Below are 12,390 nucleotides of genomic sequence, written 5' to 3'. Positions count from 1 at the left end.
TTAGAAGGTGGTGTAGTGTGCTAAATACATAGTATAGATGTAGAGCAGTTCATTTATTCTACTAATTTAGAGCTCTGATTCACTCAAGTATTGCAAAGGAATTTTGGTTTTACTCTTTCCCATGTAACAGGCCAAGGTTCTTGGATTGGTTTTTGTTGTTGTGGTGGGGTTTTTGTTTTCTTTTACAAGGAGGAATGCTTATCTCTATTGCATGAAGTTTTAACATGTTTAACCAAACATGTTTAACCAAACTTTAAACTAGCACAGGATAAAACCACATTTATTCGCAGATCTTTCCAAGTTTCTGGTCCTTGTGCATTAAATTGTAAGGACAGTGTTACTTTGTCATCACACTGGGTATTCATTTCAAGAGAGGGCTTATTCAGTCTTTGGCAGAATAGGGTCTGGATACATACACAGTAGCAGTCTTCTAGCAGATCTTCCAGTAAAGATATTTAACGTTTTCTGTATTTGAGTGTATGCTTACTTATGTAGGTTATTATGTAGGTTACATACAGTATTCTTTCTGAGCTAACAGAATAATTGCTTGCCTCTAAACTTCCTGGAATTGCTTATTCCTAACACATTTTTCAAAGTTAATTGGTATGCACAAAAGATAAAACCTTTAGCAGCCATCTTCTGCTGTTGAACAGTGGCTTGAAAGGAGATCTTTTGAACAAGTCGGCATACACGCTAGAAATATGTATGGAGGCATCCTAGTGTTTCTTAGAATGCGTCACTGGAAAATGCTAACTGTATATAGCTGGTTTGGTCTGTCTTGTTTTGTTTTTTCCTCTGGAAAACATTCAGCATCTCCTTTTTAAAAGCTGCAATTATGAAAATTGAATAACTTCTGTAGGTATAAGCATTTTAATGTGCCAGGTTTTGTAATGAAAGTACAGTAATAGGAGTCCTGGCAAACTGTTTCCATGACTTTTTAAGTGAAAATCATCAAAACAAGTGTATGTGACTATTTAAGTATTCAGAATAGAGAAAAGTTATTTCATTTGTGGTCATCTAGAAAAACACTTGTTATTGGAATGGTTTTTTTTATGCTTAGTGTATCTTATTTAAATTTTTATTGTAAGAATGCAGTTAGTGACTCCATTATATATGAAGACTGACTTGCAATGAGAAGATTCTGCCCTTCAGCACTGCCCTTCAGGCAGTGTGGTAAAGAAAGTTTTCTGTTTTCTACCTGATGCCCATCCCCTAGCTTTCATTAAAATCTGCGTGCAGATTGCTGTCATGGCTGGAAGGAATGTAACCTTCTTGCCCAGAAAATCCTGTTGTCTGTTTGAGGTAGAGCTTATCAAGGTCTCCCATCATACTTTTAAGTGATAGAAGGTAGCTTATGACTTCTTACATTGGTTCACTGAAAGTTGTCCTCATACATTCCTAACGATTTTTTAATAGTCATGTAGCTGAGGAATTAATAGGCTGCAAAGCATGCGATGCTTAGTAAGCATATGCAGTGCAAGCATCACTGCAGATAACATGCTCAGTCTTGACCTGCAACATACTGAACCTGTCTGATAAGTAGAGATTGTCAAATGTGCATCCCGGTGATACGGACAATCATGCATTAAAGACTGCATATAGAGCAGCATGTTGGGGTGACTGCTGGCAATTGAACTGCCTGGGCCAAACTGATTTGGAGACAGGAGGGGACTCCAGAGTAACCCCATATGTATCATGGCCAGGATGCTAACTGCGTAATTTGCTTAGGGGGTCCCCTCACTGGGACACCCATCTTCATTTTAACGTGAACTTGAAAGATCATAGAGTTGTAGAATCAGAATGACTTGGGTTGTAAAGGACCTTAAAGATCCTCTAGTTCCACCACCTCCTCTGCCACAGGCAGGGACACCTTCCACTAGACCAGGTTGCTCAAAGCCCTGTCCAGCCTGGCCTTGAACACTGCCAGGGATGGGGCAGCCACAGCTTCCCTGGGCAACCCATTACAGTGTGTCACCACCCTCAGAGTAAAGACCTTCATCCTTGTATCTAATCTACATCTACTTCTTTCATCTTAAAGCCCTTCCCCCTTGTCCTGTCCCTACAGGCCCTTGTCAAAAGCCCCTCTCCAGATTTCTTGTTGGCCCCTTTAGGTACTGAAAGCTGCTTAAGGTCTCCCTGGAGCCTTCTCCAGGCTGAACAACCCCAGCTCTCTCAGCCTGTTTTCATAGGAGATGTAATTTTCAAACCCAATGCAACCCTAATTTATGCTGAAACATCACTGAATTTGATAATACAACTGTAATTACTTGTGTAAATTATTTTAAAATTATTTTTAAATAAAAACAGCCCATGTACCTTTTATTAATTAAAAACATGCTTTGATATTTCTATTATTTTTAATTTGCCATTCCCCGTGTAAGCTATGAAATGTCATTATGTCTAGCACTGTGGTATGATGTAGATAAGCTGGAGGCAATATTGCTGCAATTAATATTGTTAAGATACAAGGTCTCTGTGAAGCCAGTCCTGCTGCTAGGACTGCTATGAATGATTCCGCTTTGTGAGGGAAGTCTGTATAACTTCATCTTAGCATTTAGTGTGAATTCCCACTACTGATTAAGATTGGCTTTGGCTTTTGTTTGGTGTTTGGTTTGGGTTTTGTTTTTTTTTATGAGTGTGGTTTGGTTTGTTGGGGGTGTTTTTTTGAGGTTTTTTGATCTTTGTTTTGCTTCACATACTGGCATTAAAATGTCTTTTGGATCCCCAGACATGAAGGTGTGAATAACAAAGCTGAATATATTCTATAAGCATACCTTTTAAATTATCTTCCTGTCTACTGGCCTGTTACATTTTGCAGAAAACAAGAAAAGGATTGGTATATAGGTGATACTGAGTTATCCCGGTTAAATAAATTGTTAATTACACAATTAAATATGCAGGTTTTTAATTATCACTTGTCAGATTCTCTTAATTCCACCAGCTGTTTACCTAGGTTGTCTCTAGTGGATTTAGAAGCTGCTTTTCCCCTCAGCCTTGCATGAGATCCACGCTTTCCTGTTGTTTTTCAAAGACTTTGGACCACTAATGAACCAACTCCCTCTCTTTTTTTACTTTGAAATAAAAGCTGCTGCTTCAAGGTTTACCACAGACCCCTCATGTCAGCTCTCCCCAGGAAAATGCCTGCAGTTGGGAAATAGCAGTGCTTAAAAGTTAAGAAAAGACTATTTGTTTCTGGCAATTGCATATCCAGAAATCACAGGCATCAGTACGGAAAAATCAAATTGACTTTTAATATTTCTTGTTAGCATTAATAATTATAGTAGTTATTTGGACAGATCATGACACATCTTTTGGAAGTGATTTGCTGGGAAAGAACAGCAAGAATTGTGGCCAGGGAATGAACTTGTTAAGCAGTGAAACATTCTACAGAGCAAATATGCCAGATGTAGAGGAGCAGAGTAGATTTGAGGCACCAAAAGGAAATATTTATTTAGTAAACTCTGCAATCTCATTCCTAGATGTTTTTGGAGCTGTTTTCTGTCTGCCCTTCCCTACTGGTCTCTGTGTTAGGATTTTGAAAAATCTGGTTCCAGTTTGTTTTATGTATTTCTAGTTTTTATTCTGCTTCATGTTGCTCTTGCATGTTTTGGAAAACCACTGAACCTTGAACTCAGGCTTTAGAGGAGGCAAAGTAATTTTCAAATATTCGGCTTTGAAAAATGTGTTAGCTCCTTAGCCCTGTGTCCCCCTCTCCTTTCTGTGTTGAGATCTGAATTTATTTTCTTTATGGAAATATTTATAGCTAGGATATACATTAGGGTTTAAACAAACAAACAAAAAAGCATGTTTATTTTCTGTGTGCTTGTATGCAGATTTTCTGTAAGTACATTACACCATGGGAAGGTGGAATTTGCCAAATTTAGGTCAAAACTCAGACTGAACTCATACTGTACAGTTTTCTGTCTCTGCTTTTGTCTATGGCCCACTTATGGAGGTTTATGAGTTGGCTGAAGCCTTTGAGAATGAAGCTGTGTTTTTTCAGCTCATGCAGTAGACTTCTGCTTTTAAATCCAGGCATTTTTTGGCTCAAGTCCTACAGATGTCAGTCCATTTTTGCAAAACAACTGAAGTGTTTTAATTGTAAATCTATCCCTTTCATGTAATGCAGCCCTAGAAATTTGGCCTAAGTTTGCCTAGGGTCTTTTCTGTTTGTCATGAAACTGGCAAAGTTAGGGGCAGTCTGTTTTTGAGTTATGAAAACAGAGCTGCATGCATTTGCAGATCATCTTGTTCTTGCTCTCTGTATTTCTATCCTAGTGGAAGGCAGCAGTCTGACCTGCAGCCAGGGGCCCTAAATCGAGCAAAGCATTTACACAATGAGAAGAGAGTCCCTGCCCTAAAAGGCAGACATGCTTAAGCATTTTTGGTTTGTTTCTGGCAAAGCTGAGAAAGGAGACCTCCACAATAGCCTAAATATGCATATGGATTCAAGGTGGCCAGGGCTAGAAAGACAAAGGAATTATCATTTCTAATGAATGGAGAAGAATTTTGTTCAAACAGTTGGATTATTTGTGAAACTGCTTGTTCCTGAGAATGTTATATTCTTTCCCATCTTGAGGCCATGTGACTATACCCACTTTCAACTCTTTAAGCCATTAAATTCCAGAATTGTATAGCTGAGATGCAGGGTATAGCTAGACATGAGTCTGAACTGGAAATACTGTATAATAATTATAATTAGTAACAGGACTGACATTGCAGTGTATTGTCTTCTTTCAGTGTAGCCTTCAGAATTGTTCATATCAAAATATGGATGTTTCTTAGCAGTATATGCTAGCCCAGCAAGTCTGGAAGGATTCTCATTTTGCCAAAAGTGCTGCTTCTTGGGTTGCTGTACTTGGTAACTTGCCTGTACAACCACATATGAAAATGAGGGAATTTTTATTTGGTACCATACAGATATCCATGGAGACATGGATCGGACACACATTGGCACAAATCTGTATCTGACACCTTTACTTGCAGATAAAATGTTTCTACTGAGAGTAGTTCTGTTAGGTTTGGGCTTATAGGTATTTTTCTATTTTACAGTCAGTACTGTAAAGAATTTCTGATAACTGTTTCCCTGCTAATGGTCTTTGTAACTGTATCCCAGATGTAAATATTTTTTGGTAGGGAAAAAGCAAAATGGGGGAATGACACAGGAAAAAAAAAAAGGCACTTTCATTAACAGTTTTAGAGTGCTGAGTTACATATCTGCAGGTACTGTGCTGTCCCCAGTGCTCTGAGCACTTGAGATAATACCATCTGGAGGAAGTTATTTGTTGGGACAGGACAGTGTTTTAAACTTTGAAGTCAGTAATAAACAAAGTGAAGCAGCTGGAATCTGGCAGAAGAAGAAGCAAGCTGTTCATATCAACCCATGCTATTGAAGGAATGAGAGCAGTGTACTGGAGTTGTTTTTACATATGCTTGGAAGTTTATTCTTGCTCTAGAAGTTAGCTGCTTCTGTTATGTTAGAGACTAGAGGGAGGATTGCTGGGAAGTGATGGTTGTTTTTAAATTTTAGGAAGTAATATGTAGGTAATTACAGTAATTATATTTCTGGTTTTATACTGAGACAATAGCCTGGGTCTTGATCCTTCAACCCTCTCCGTGTTTTACGTTTTAAAGATGCCTCTTTTCATTTACAAGGTATGGGTCTGGTTTACCTCCAGGTAGATTAAAAATAGAAGTTTTATTTAATGTATGGACTCTGACTTGAAGGAGTTAAAGCACATAGCTTTTATTTGACTTAAAAGTCAGACTTGCTTAGTCTTTTTATTTTGCCATACAGAAAAATTAAAAAAAAAAATTAAACATTTCTCTTTGTTTTTATTGTAGCCACATGGTATTAGTAACCAAACCTCCCTTCAGAGTGTTTAATTCCTTTTCCATTTGGATACATTCACGATACACTTGTACATAGCATACTCTCTGTATGACGGTACTTCTTAGACAAAAACTCCCTTCACAGGTCACTGGATAGTTGACACACCATTAATTTTTATGTTTCTGTTAAAGATCTGGAAATTTAGTACTGTGCATGAATTTGTTATAGATTGCCAAGAACAGGAAAAATCTCTAATCCGAAATCTGACCTTTTCCACCAGTGGGTCACCAAGATGTCTTCAGTCACTGTTGAGTTTCCACCAGTCAAGGTACCCTTACGTGTCAGCTTTCACAGTTTATATGAAGGTATTCTGTTAGATGGTGACAATGAATTTGGAAAATTGGAGGTCACCTGAGGTCACAGACTCCATTGATTGGATTTTAACAAGGAAAATTTTTATAAATACATCTAAGTACATGATTACAAAATTGTCCCGAGTACTTCCAGAGCCTCTTAAAGAGGGGGAAAAAGCTGTGAAGATTACCTGCCTTCCTGCCCTGCACTGCTATGTAAATGGAGTAATTTTCCATTCCATTTTTATGGCGTATCAAGAGATTATAAGCACCACTGCAATTTGCATACTTGTGGCAGTGAGGAGTTCAAGTTTTAAGAGGAAACCATCTTAGTATTTGTTATGAGCTGTTATCTGATGGGGGAAGAAATAAAATGGAATATCACATTGTTGAAGAAGGAAATGGCCAGGGATTGTGCTTGTACATAGGACTGTACACAGCAGTGTACAGCAAAAGGCAGATGCAAACATCAGTAAATAACATATATGTGAGCAAGAGTAGAAACATTTTAACCTGTGTGCTCTTGTCTGTGTATTTATTCACATACTCATCCCTATATGTATATGTGAATGTGTTTTATGCACTGTTCATGCACAGTTACATTAAGCAAAAGGTAATAAAGTACATGTGAGAGTAACTTAGGAGTTTTATCTTTGGGCCAGTTTCAGGACTAGCAGCTTTCTGTCTTGGAAAGTTACAGTCATGGAGCAGAATCTCCCATGTAGCTAAAATAGGATATCCATAGTTTTTTTACAATTAAAATGCTGAAAATCCAGGTCCTATTTTTTCTGCCTGCATCTAACAAAGCCAAGGATTTCAGATTTCTGTCTTTAAAAAAGGCAAATGTTTCGTTTGGATATTTTTAAGCTTATCTTTAAGGATGTTTAGATAACTCAGGACTTTGTACTTTTTCTCTTGAGCAAGTAATTGGAATTACTCATTTAAATTTTCTTTCCTTTTAGTATTTTATATCTATTGTAAAACTGAACTACAGTATGTCTGTAAAATATTTTAGATTATGTGTTAGGAAGGATCAAATACTTGAGAAGTTACTACAGAACCTTGGGATAAGGGAATATAAGTCCCCCCTCCATTTTTTCTTTTTTTCTTTTACTTCTTTTTTAACAAACCTGAAAACAGCTGTTGAAACAATGACATCATGGAATGTGACATGACTGTGGAAATTATTAACTAAGTCAGTCTTTGAAAGCATCAAAGTACATGTAGTGTTGGAGAGTTGCTTAGCATCTAGGATGATTTACAAAGTTTCCTTGGGCATTGCACATTCACATCTTTACGGTGTGTCAGTTTCACGTCTGACCAAATAAATGCTTTGCTTTTCTTCAGTTCCCCTTCTGACTAACCTATTTTTATCACGCGAACATGGCTACAGCGTAAGCTTATGGAAGTACTTCTGGAAAACAAAACACAGATGTTGCTTGCACATCTTAGTGTTGTTACCATAAACGTGCTTTTAAATGATGTTCAGAAGTTGGGGCACTTCGCATGTTGCTGGCATCTGTGCTTTACAGAGGAATTCGGGTTGGGGGTGGCAAAAGCTGTCCAACTGGTGAGGACAGTCTAGTGGAACTACAGGACAGGGCTTCTTGCATAGTGCGCAAATGGCTGTGGCAAGCAGGTGATGTGTTGATTCCCTGGAGATACAAAAAATGTGCTTGTACTCTTCCTGCCTCTGCCTGCCTTTCTGAACAGCAAGAGGCTTGGCTGGCGCAGGTTGCTCCTTGTACTGACTTTACTGTCTTTGGCATCATTTGTGTTTGACTTCCTTGGCTGTTGGCTGCTGTTCTAGCATGAAAAACACCAGATGAAATTTTATTTTAGCAGTGGGTTTTTGTTATTTTAATTAGACATTTGAAGTGTGCTTTGCTACAAGTCAGATGAAAGCAGGTTACTACCACAGTGACATAGTAGGTAATTAACTGGGGTAAAAGAAAACCTAACTTCATGATTTTATTGGGGAAAATAGTGTTTTCATTACCTAGTCTATCACAAAGGACGGGAAAGTTGTTTTAGCTTATTGGAATAAGAACAAGCTCAAAGAGAGCCTTTGCTGTCATACACAGACTTGTGTGTTTATTTTGCTTGTAGGTGCTGCACTTAAATGTCCCAAGGACAACTGAAATCTCAAAATGCTTTTTCTGTAGATTTGTGACTGTTGTACCATTCATTCAATGCCATTTCTCTTGTCCTCCTTCATTCTGCATTTGTAGCCTGATTTGTGTCTTGCTCTCTCTATTCCATGAGTTGAATCATCTTGTCTCCTTCCTTTGGCTAAGTATACTAACTTTTGCCCATGACCCTTATCCCTTTCCGTCTCTGGTGTCTGGCTACAGGTTATTTTGTACCACTCCAGTGGCTCCCAGACAGGAGGACTTAGAATAGAATCATAGTATAGTTAGGGTTGGAAAGGACCTTAAGATCATTTAGTTCCAATCCCCCTGCCAGGGCAGGGACACCTCACTCTAAACCATGCCACCCAAGTCTTCGTCCAGCCTGGCCTTGAACACTACTGGGGATGGAGCATTCACAGCCTCCCTGGGCAACCTATTCCAGTGCCTCACCATGCTAACATGAAAGAACTTCCTCCTTATATCCAATCTAAACTTCCCCTGTTTAAGTTTTAACCTGTTACCCCTTGTCCTGTCACTACAGTCCCTAATGAAGAGTCCCTCCCCAGCATCCCTATAGGCCCCCTTCAGATACTAGAAGGCTGCTATGAGGTCTCCACACAGCCTTCTCTTCTCCAGGCTGAACAGCCCCAACTTCCTCAGCCTGTCTTCATACAGGAGTTGCTCCAGTCCCCTGATCATCCTTGTGGCCCTCCTCTGGACTTGTTCCAACAGTTCCATGTCCTTTTTATGTTGAGGACACCAGAACTGCACGCAATACTCCAAGTGAGGTCTCACGAGAGCAGAGTAGAGGGGCAGGATCACCTCCTTCGACCTGCTGGTCATGCTCCTTTTGATGCAGCCCAGGATGCGGTTGGCTTTCTGGGCTGCAAGCGCACACTGAAGCCGACTTATGTTCATTTTCTCATTGACCAGCACCCCCAAGTCCTTCTCTGCAGGGCTGCTCTGAATCTCTTCTCTGCCCAACCTGTAGCTGTGCCTGGGATTGCTCCGACCCAGGTGTAGGACCTTGCACTTGGCATCCTTAAACTTCATGAGGTTGGCATCAGCCCACCTCACAAGTGTGTCAAGGTCCCTCTGGATGGCATTCCTTCCCTCCAGGGTATCAACCGAACCACACAGCTTGGTGTCATCGGCAAACTTGTTGAGGGCGCACTCAATCCCACTGTCCATGTCACCAACGAAGATGTTGAACAAGACCGGTCTCAACACCAATCCCTGAGGGACACCACTCGTTACTGGTCTCCAGTCGGACACTGAGCCATTGACCACAACTCTTTGTGTGCAGCCATCCAGCCAGTTCTTTATGCACCGAGTGGTCCATCCATCAAATTGATGTCTCTCCAATTTAGAGACAAGGATGTCTTGTGGGACAGTGTCGAATGCTTTACACAAGTCCAGGTAGATGACATCAACTGCTCTACCCCTGTCCATCAGTTCTGTAGCCCCATCATAGAAGGCCACCAAATTGGTCAGGCAGGATTTCCCCTTAGTGAAGCCATGCTGGCTGTCACCAAGCACCTTGTTGTTTTTCATGTGCCTTAGCATGCCTTCCAGGAGAATCTGCTCCAAGATTTTGCCAGGCACAGAGGTGAGACTGACTGGTCTGTAATTCCCCGTGTCATCCATTTTCCCTTTCTTGAAAATGGGGGTTATATTTCCCTTTTTCCAGTCATTGGGAACTTCACCTGACTGCCATGATTTTTCGAATATGATGGCCAGCAGCTTAGCAACTTCATTTGCCAGCTCCTTCAGGACCCGCGGATGGATTTCATCAGGTCCCATGGACTTGTGCACGTTCAGATTTTTAAGATGGTCTTGAACCAGTTCCTCTCCTACAGTGGGCCCAAGGACTTGATGTGACCTGTCCCTTGCAGGAGCTGCTGGTACATTGGTGAGTGAGCTGTGCAGAGGCTGGTCCCTCTCCCAGGATGTCCCACATTTTGCAGGGTCAGATTGCAGGAATGGGAAGTGTCAATGTGCCATCTTAGACTTGCTGGAAGATGAATGTAAATTCTGAAGTCCTGCAAGCCACATCTCCAGGGGGAAGGCTGTGTACATTTTCTTTAGAATCTGTCAGAGGTGATGGAAGGAAGATAAACCACAAAGAGTAGCAAGAAGGATCCTTAATGAGTCAGGGCAGTTAGGGAAGTGAGTTAGGGAAGAGCTAAAACAACTTCTCACTTGTGTTTTGGGCAGCTGAAGCAAAGGGTGTTTGTCTCTGCAGGACTCGTAGTCAGTGGCTTCAGATTGTATTGCTTTGCTTTTTCTGATTGTATATAGATATGTGGTCTTGAATAATCTGAATGTTATCTAAAGGTTTGTTGCAGACAGACATTCACATATTTAGAAACACAGTATTTATGGATCTCACTTAATTTCTGTGGAAAACACCACTATACATATTTGAAATTATTCTGAGGCACCGGAGATTATATATTTTTGTGTGTGGTTTTATGTATGGTGTATCTGTATGTAATTACAACCCAGTCTGTATGTGAACAGTCCATCCTTTTGTTACCTGATAAAGAAAACTCTGATGGCTAGAACAGCACTCTAAAATGCCTCAAAACTGAGGAGAATAAGGGTGTCTGTGACTTTGTGTTTCCATGGAGTGATGCAATATGGAGATGACTCAGTCCAGCTTAGTTGTTTGTCATAGAGAGCAAATAATGTGTTTTGTTCTACTTTTTATTTTTTAGGAGGGAATGCTGCCCCGCATCTACATTCACATGTTTCTGCGGCAGAGGTGTCAGTGAAGCTGCCTTCCCTGAACACAGATAATGAGACACGAAGTAGTATATGTGGCGATTCAGAGTCTTCAGGGACAGATACGTTTTAAAGGTTACGGCTTTTTATGACAGTCGCTGTCTGAAGATTTTATCATTGGTTCATTTGTCTGTCAAGTGTGATAGTCTGGGTGTTTCATCAAAATACCAGTCTTTCAGTACTGTTTATTTTCTACTATTTTTCTTAAAATTTTGTTATGGTAATAAATTTAGGCAATGATTCTGTTTGTGAATATAACAAATATTTTTAAGCAAATAAAATGCAGTTCTTTCAGAATCACTGTGACTTTATGTAGATAAAGGCCATTTAAATATTTATTGTATGCACGGATGAATGTGGAAGTGATTGGTATTAAAATCTGTCTCACTGTTGGGGGAAAAAATGCTTGGTTCAATATAATGTCAGTACTGTCAGAATATTGAGCCAAAGGGAAATATATTTGAAACCAAAGTTTGCAAGAAAATTGTACTTTTAGGTACCTTCAGAGCTTGTTCATTCTTAGAAGCCTACTATGACAAAATGCTAATTCAAAATTGTATGTAAAAGAGACCAATAGAGTTTAGACAATAGAGTTTGTATTGTTATTCTAAGAAATTTCTTTTTAGAATTACAAGATTTTTTTGCCATTTTGATGTTTGTTTCCCTAAAGACTTTTTCTCATTTGAATCATGTCTGTATTGGAGATTGTCTGGGTAAGGTTATTTGTTGACATTTTTGAATGTAAATTCCTCCTTCTCATGAGACAGAGCTAGTTGCTGCAGTCTCAGCCTTTCAGAAGCCTGATATTCTCTAGTCAGAAATACCATAGTAATAATTAACAGCAAGAGTGTGTGATCATATTGCCACCCTCCCAGGGACTGTACCATTTTTTTATTGCCTCAATCAGGGCAATGTGGTCAATCCAGCAGTGACTGGGGAGGATGCTGGGATCATGTGCCCCAAGCAGCATCCAGGCAAAATAAAAAAAGAGGATTTCAGCCATGTTCCAGTAAAAGAAACAAAGAAAGAATCTCTTCTCCAAGCAAGCCAAACAAAGCTTTTGCTCTGTTCCTCATCCTGTCTGAGCCTTTCATGGGATATCTGTGGAAGAGGTAACTGTGGCACTTTCAAGGACATGGGGGGTGAAAGCATCTCTCAAAAGCTAGGAAAAAGTACTCCTTTTGGGTTGATTTGTACCTTGTGACACTGGGGCATATAACTTTATCTGCACAGCTTCACTGCATCGCTTAAAGAGAGGCACTTTGTTGATGCAGATAGTCATAAC

The 12,390-nt window shown here is 39.8% G+C and overlaps 1 protein-coding gene across 2 annotated transcripts in view; it reads left to right on the top strand.

Moving 5' to 3' along the window:
• Positions 1-11,448, top strand: part of KIAA0586 (KIAA0586 ortholog) — a 74,261-nt gene extending 62,813 nt beyond the window's left edge. For both annotated transcript variants that reach the window (XM_062635644.1, XM_062635646.1), the window contains exon 31: positions 11,039-11,448. In XM_062635644.1, the coding sequence (XP_062491628.1) occupies positions 11,039-11,178 (140 nt within the window). In that variant the 3' untranslated portion in view covers positions 11,179-11,448. The remainder of the gene's footprint in view (positions 1-11,038) is intronic.
• The last annotated feature ends 942 nt before the right edge of the window (positions 11,449-12,390 follow it).

This window comes from Pezoporus occidentalis, unplaced genomic scaffold (assembly GCF_034315485.1).
Source record: "Pezoporus occidentalis ecotype Australia unplaced genomic scaffold, CSIRO_AGI_Poc_V1 ctg46, whole genome shotgun sequence".
NCBI classification, from domain to species: Eukaryota; Metazoa; Chordata; class Aves; order Psittaciformes; family Psittacidae; genus Pezoporus; species Pezoporus occidentalis.
The sequence above is the reverse complement of the archived record's forward strand: the minus strand, read 5'-3'. Positions and strand labels throughout refer to the sequence as shown.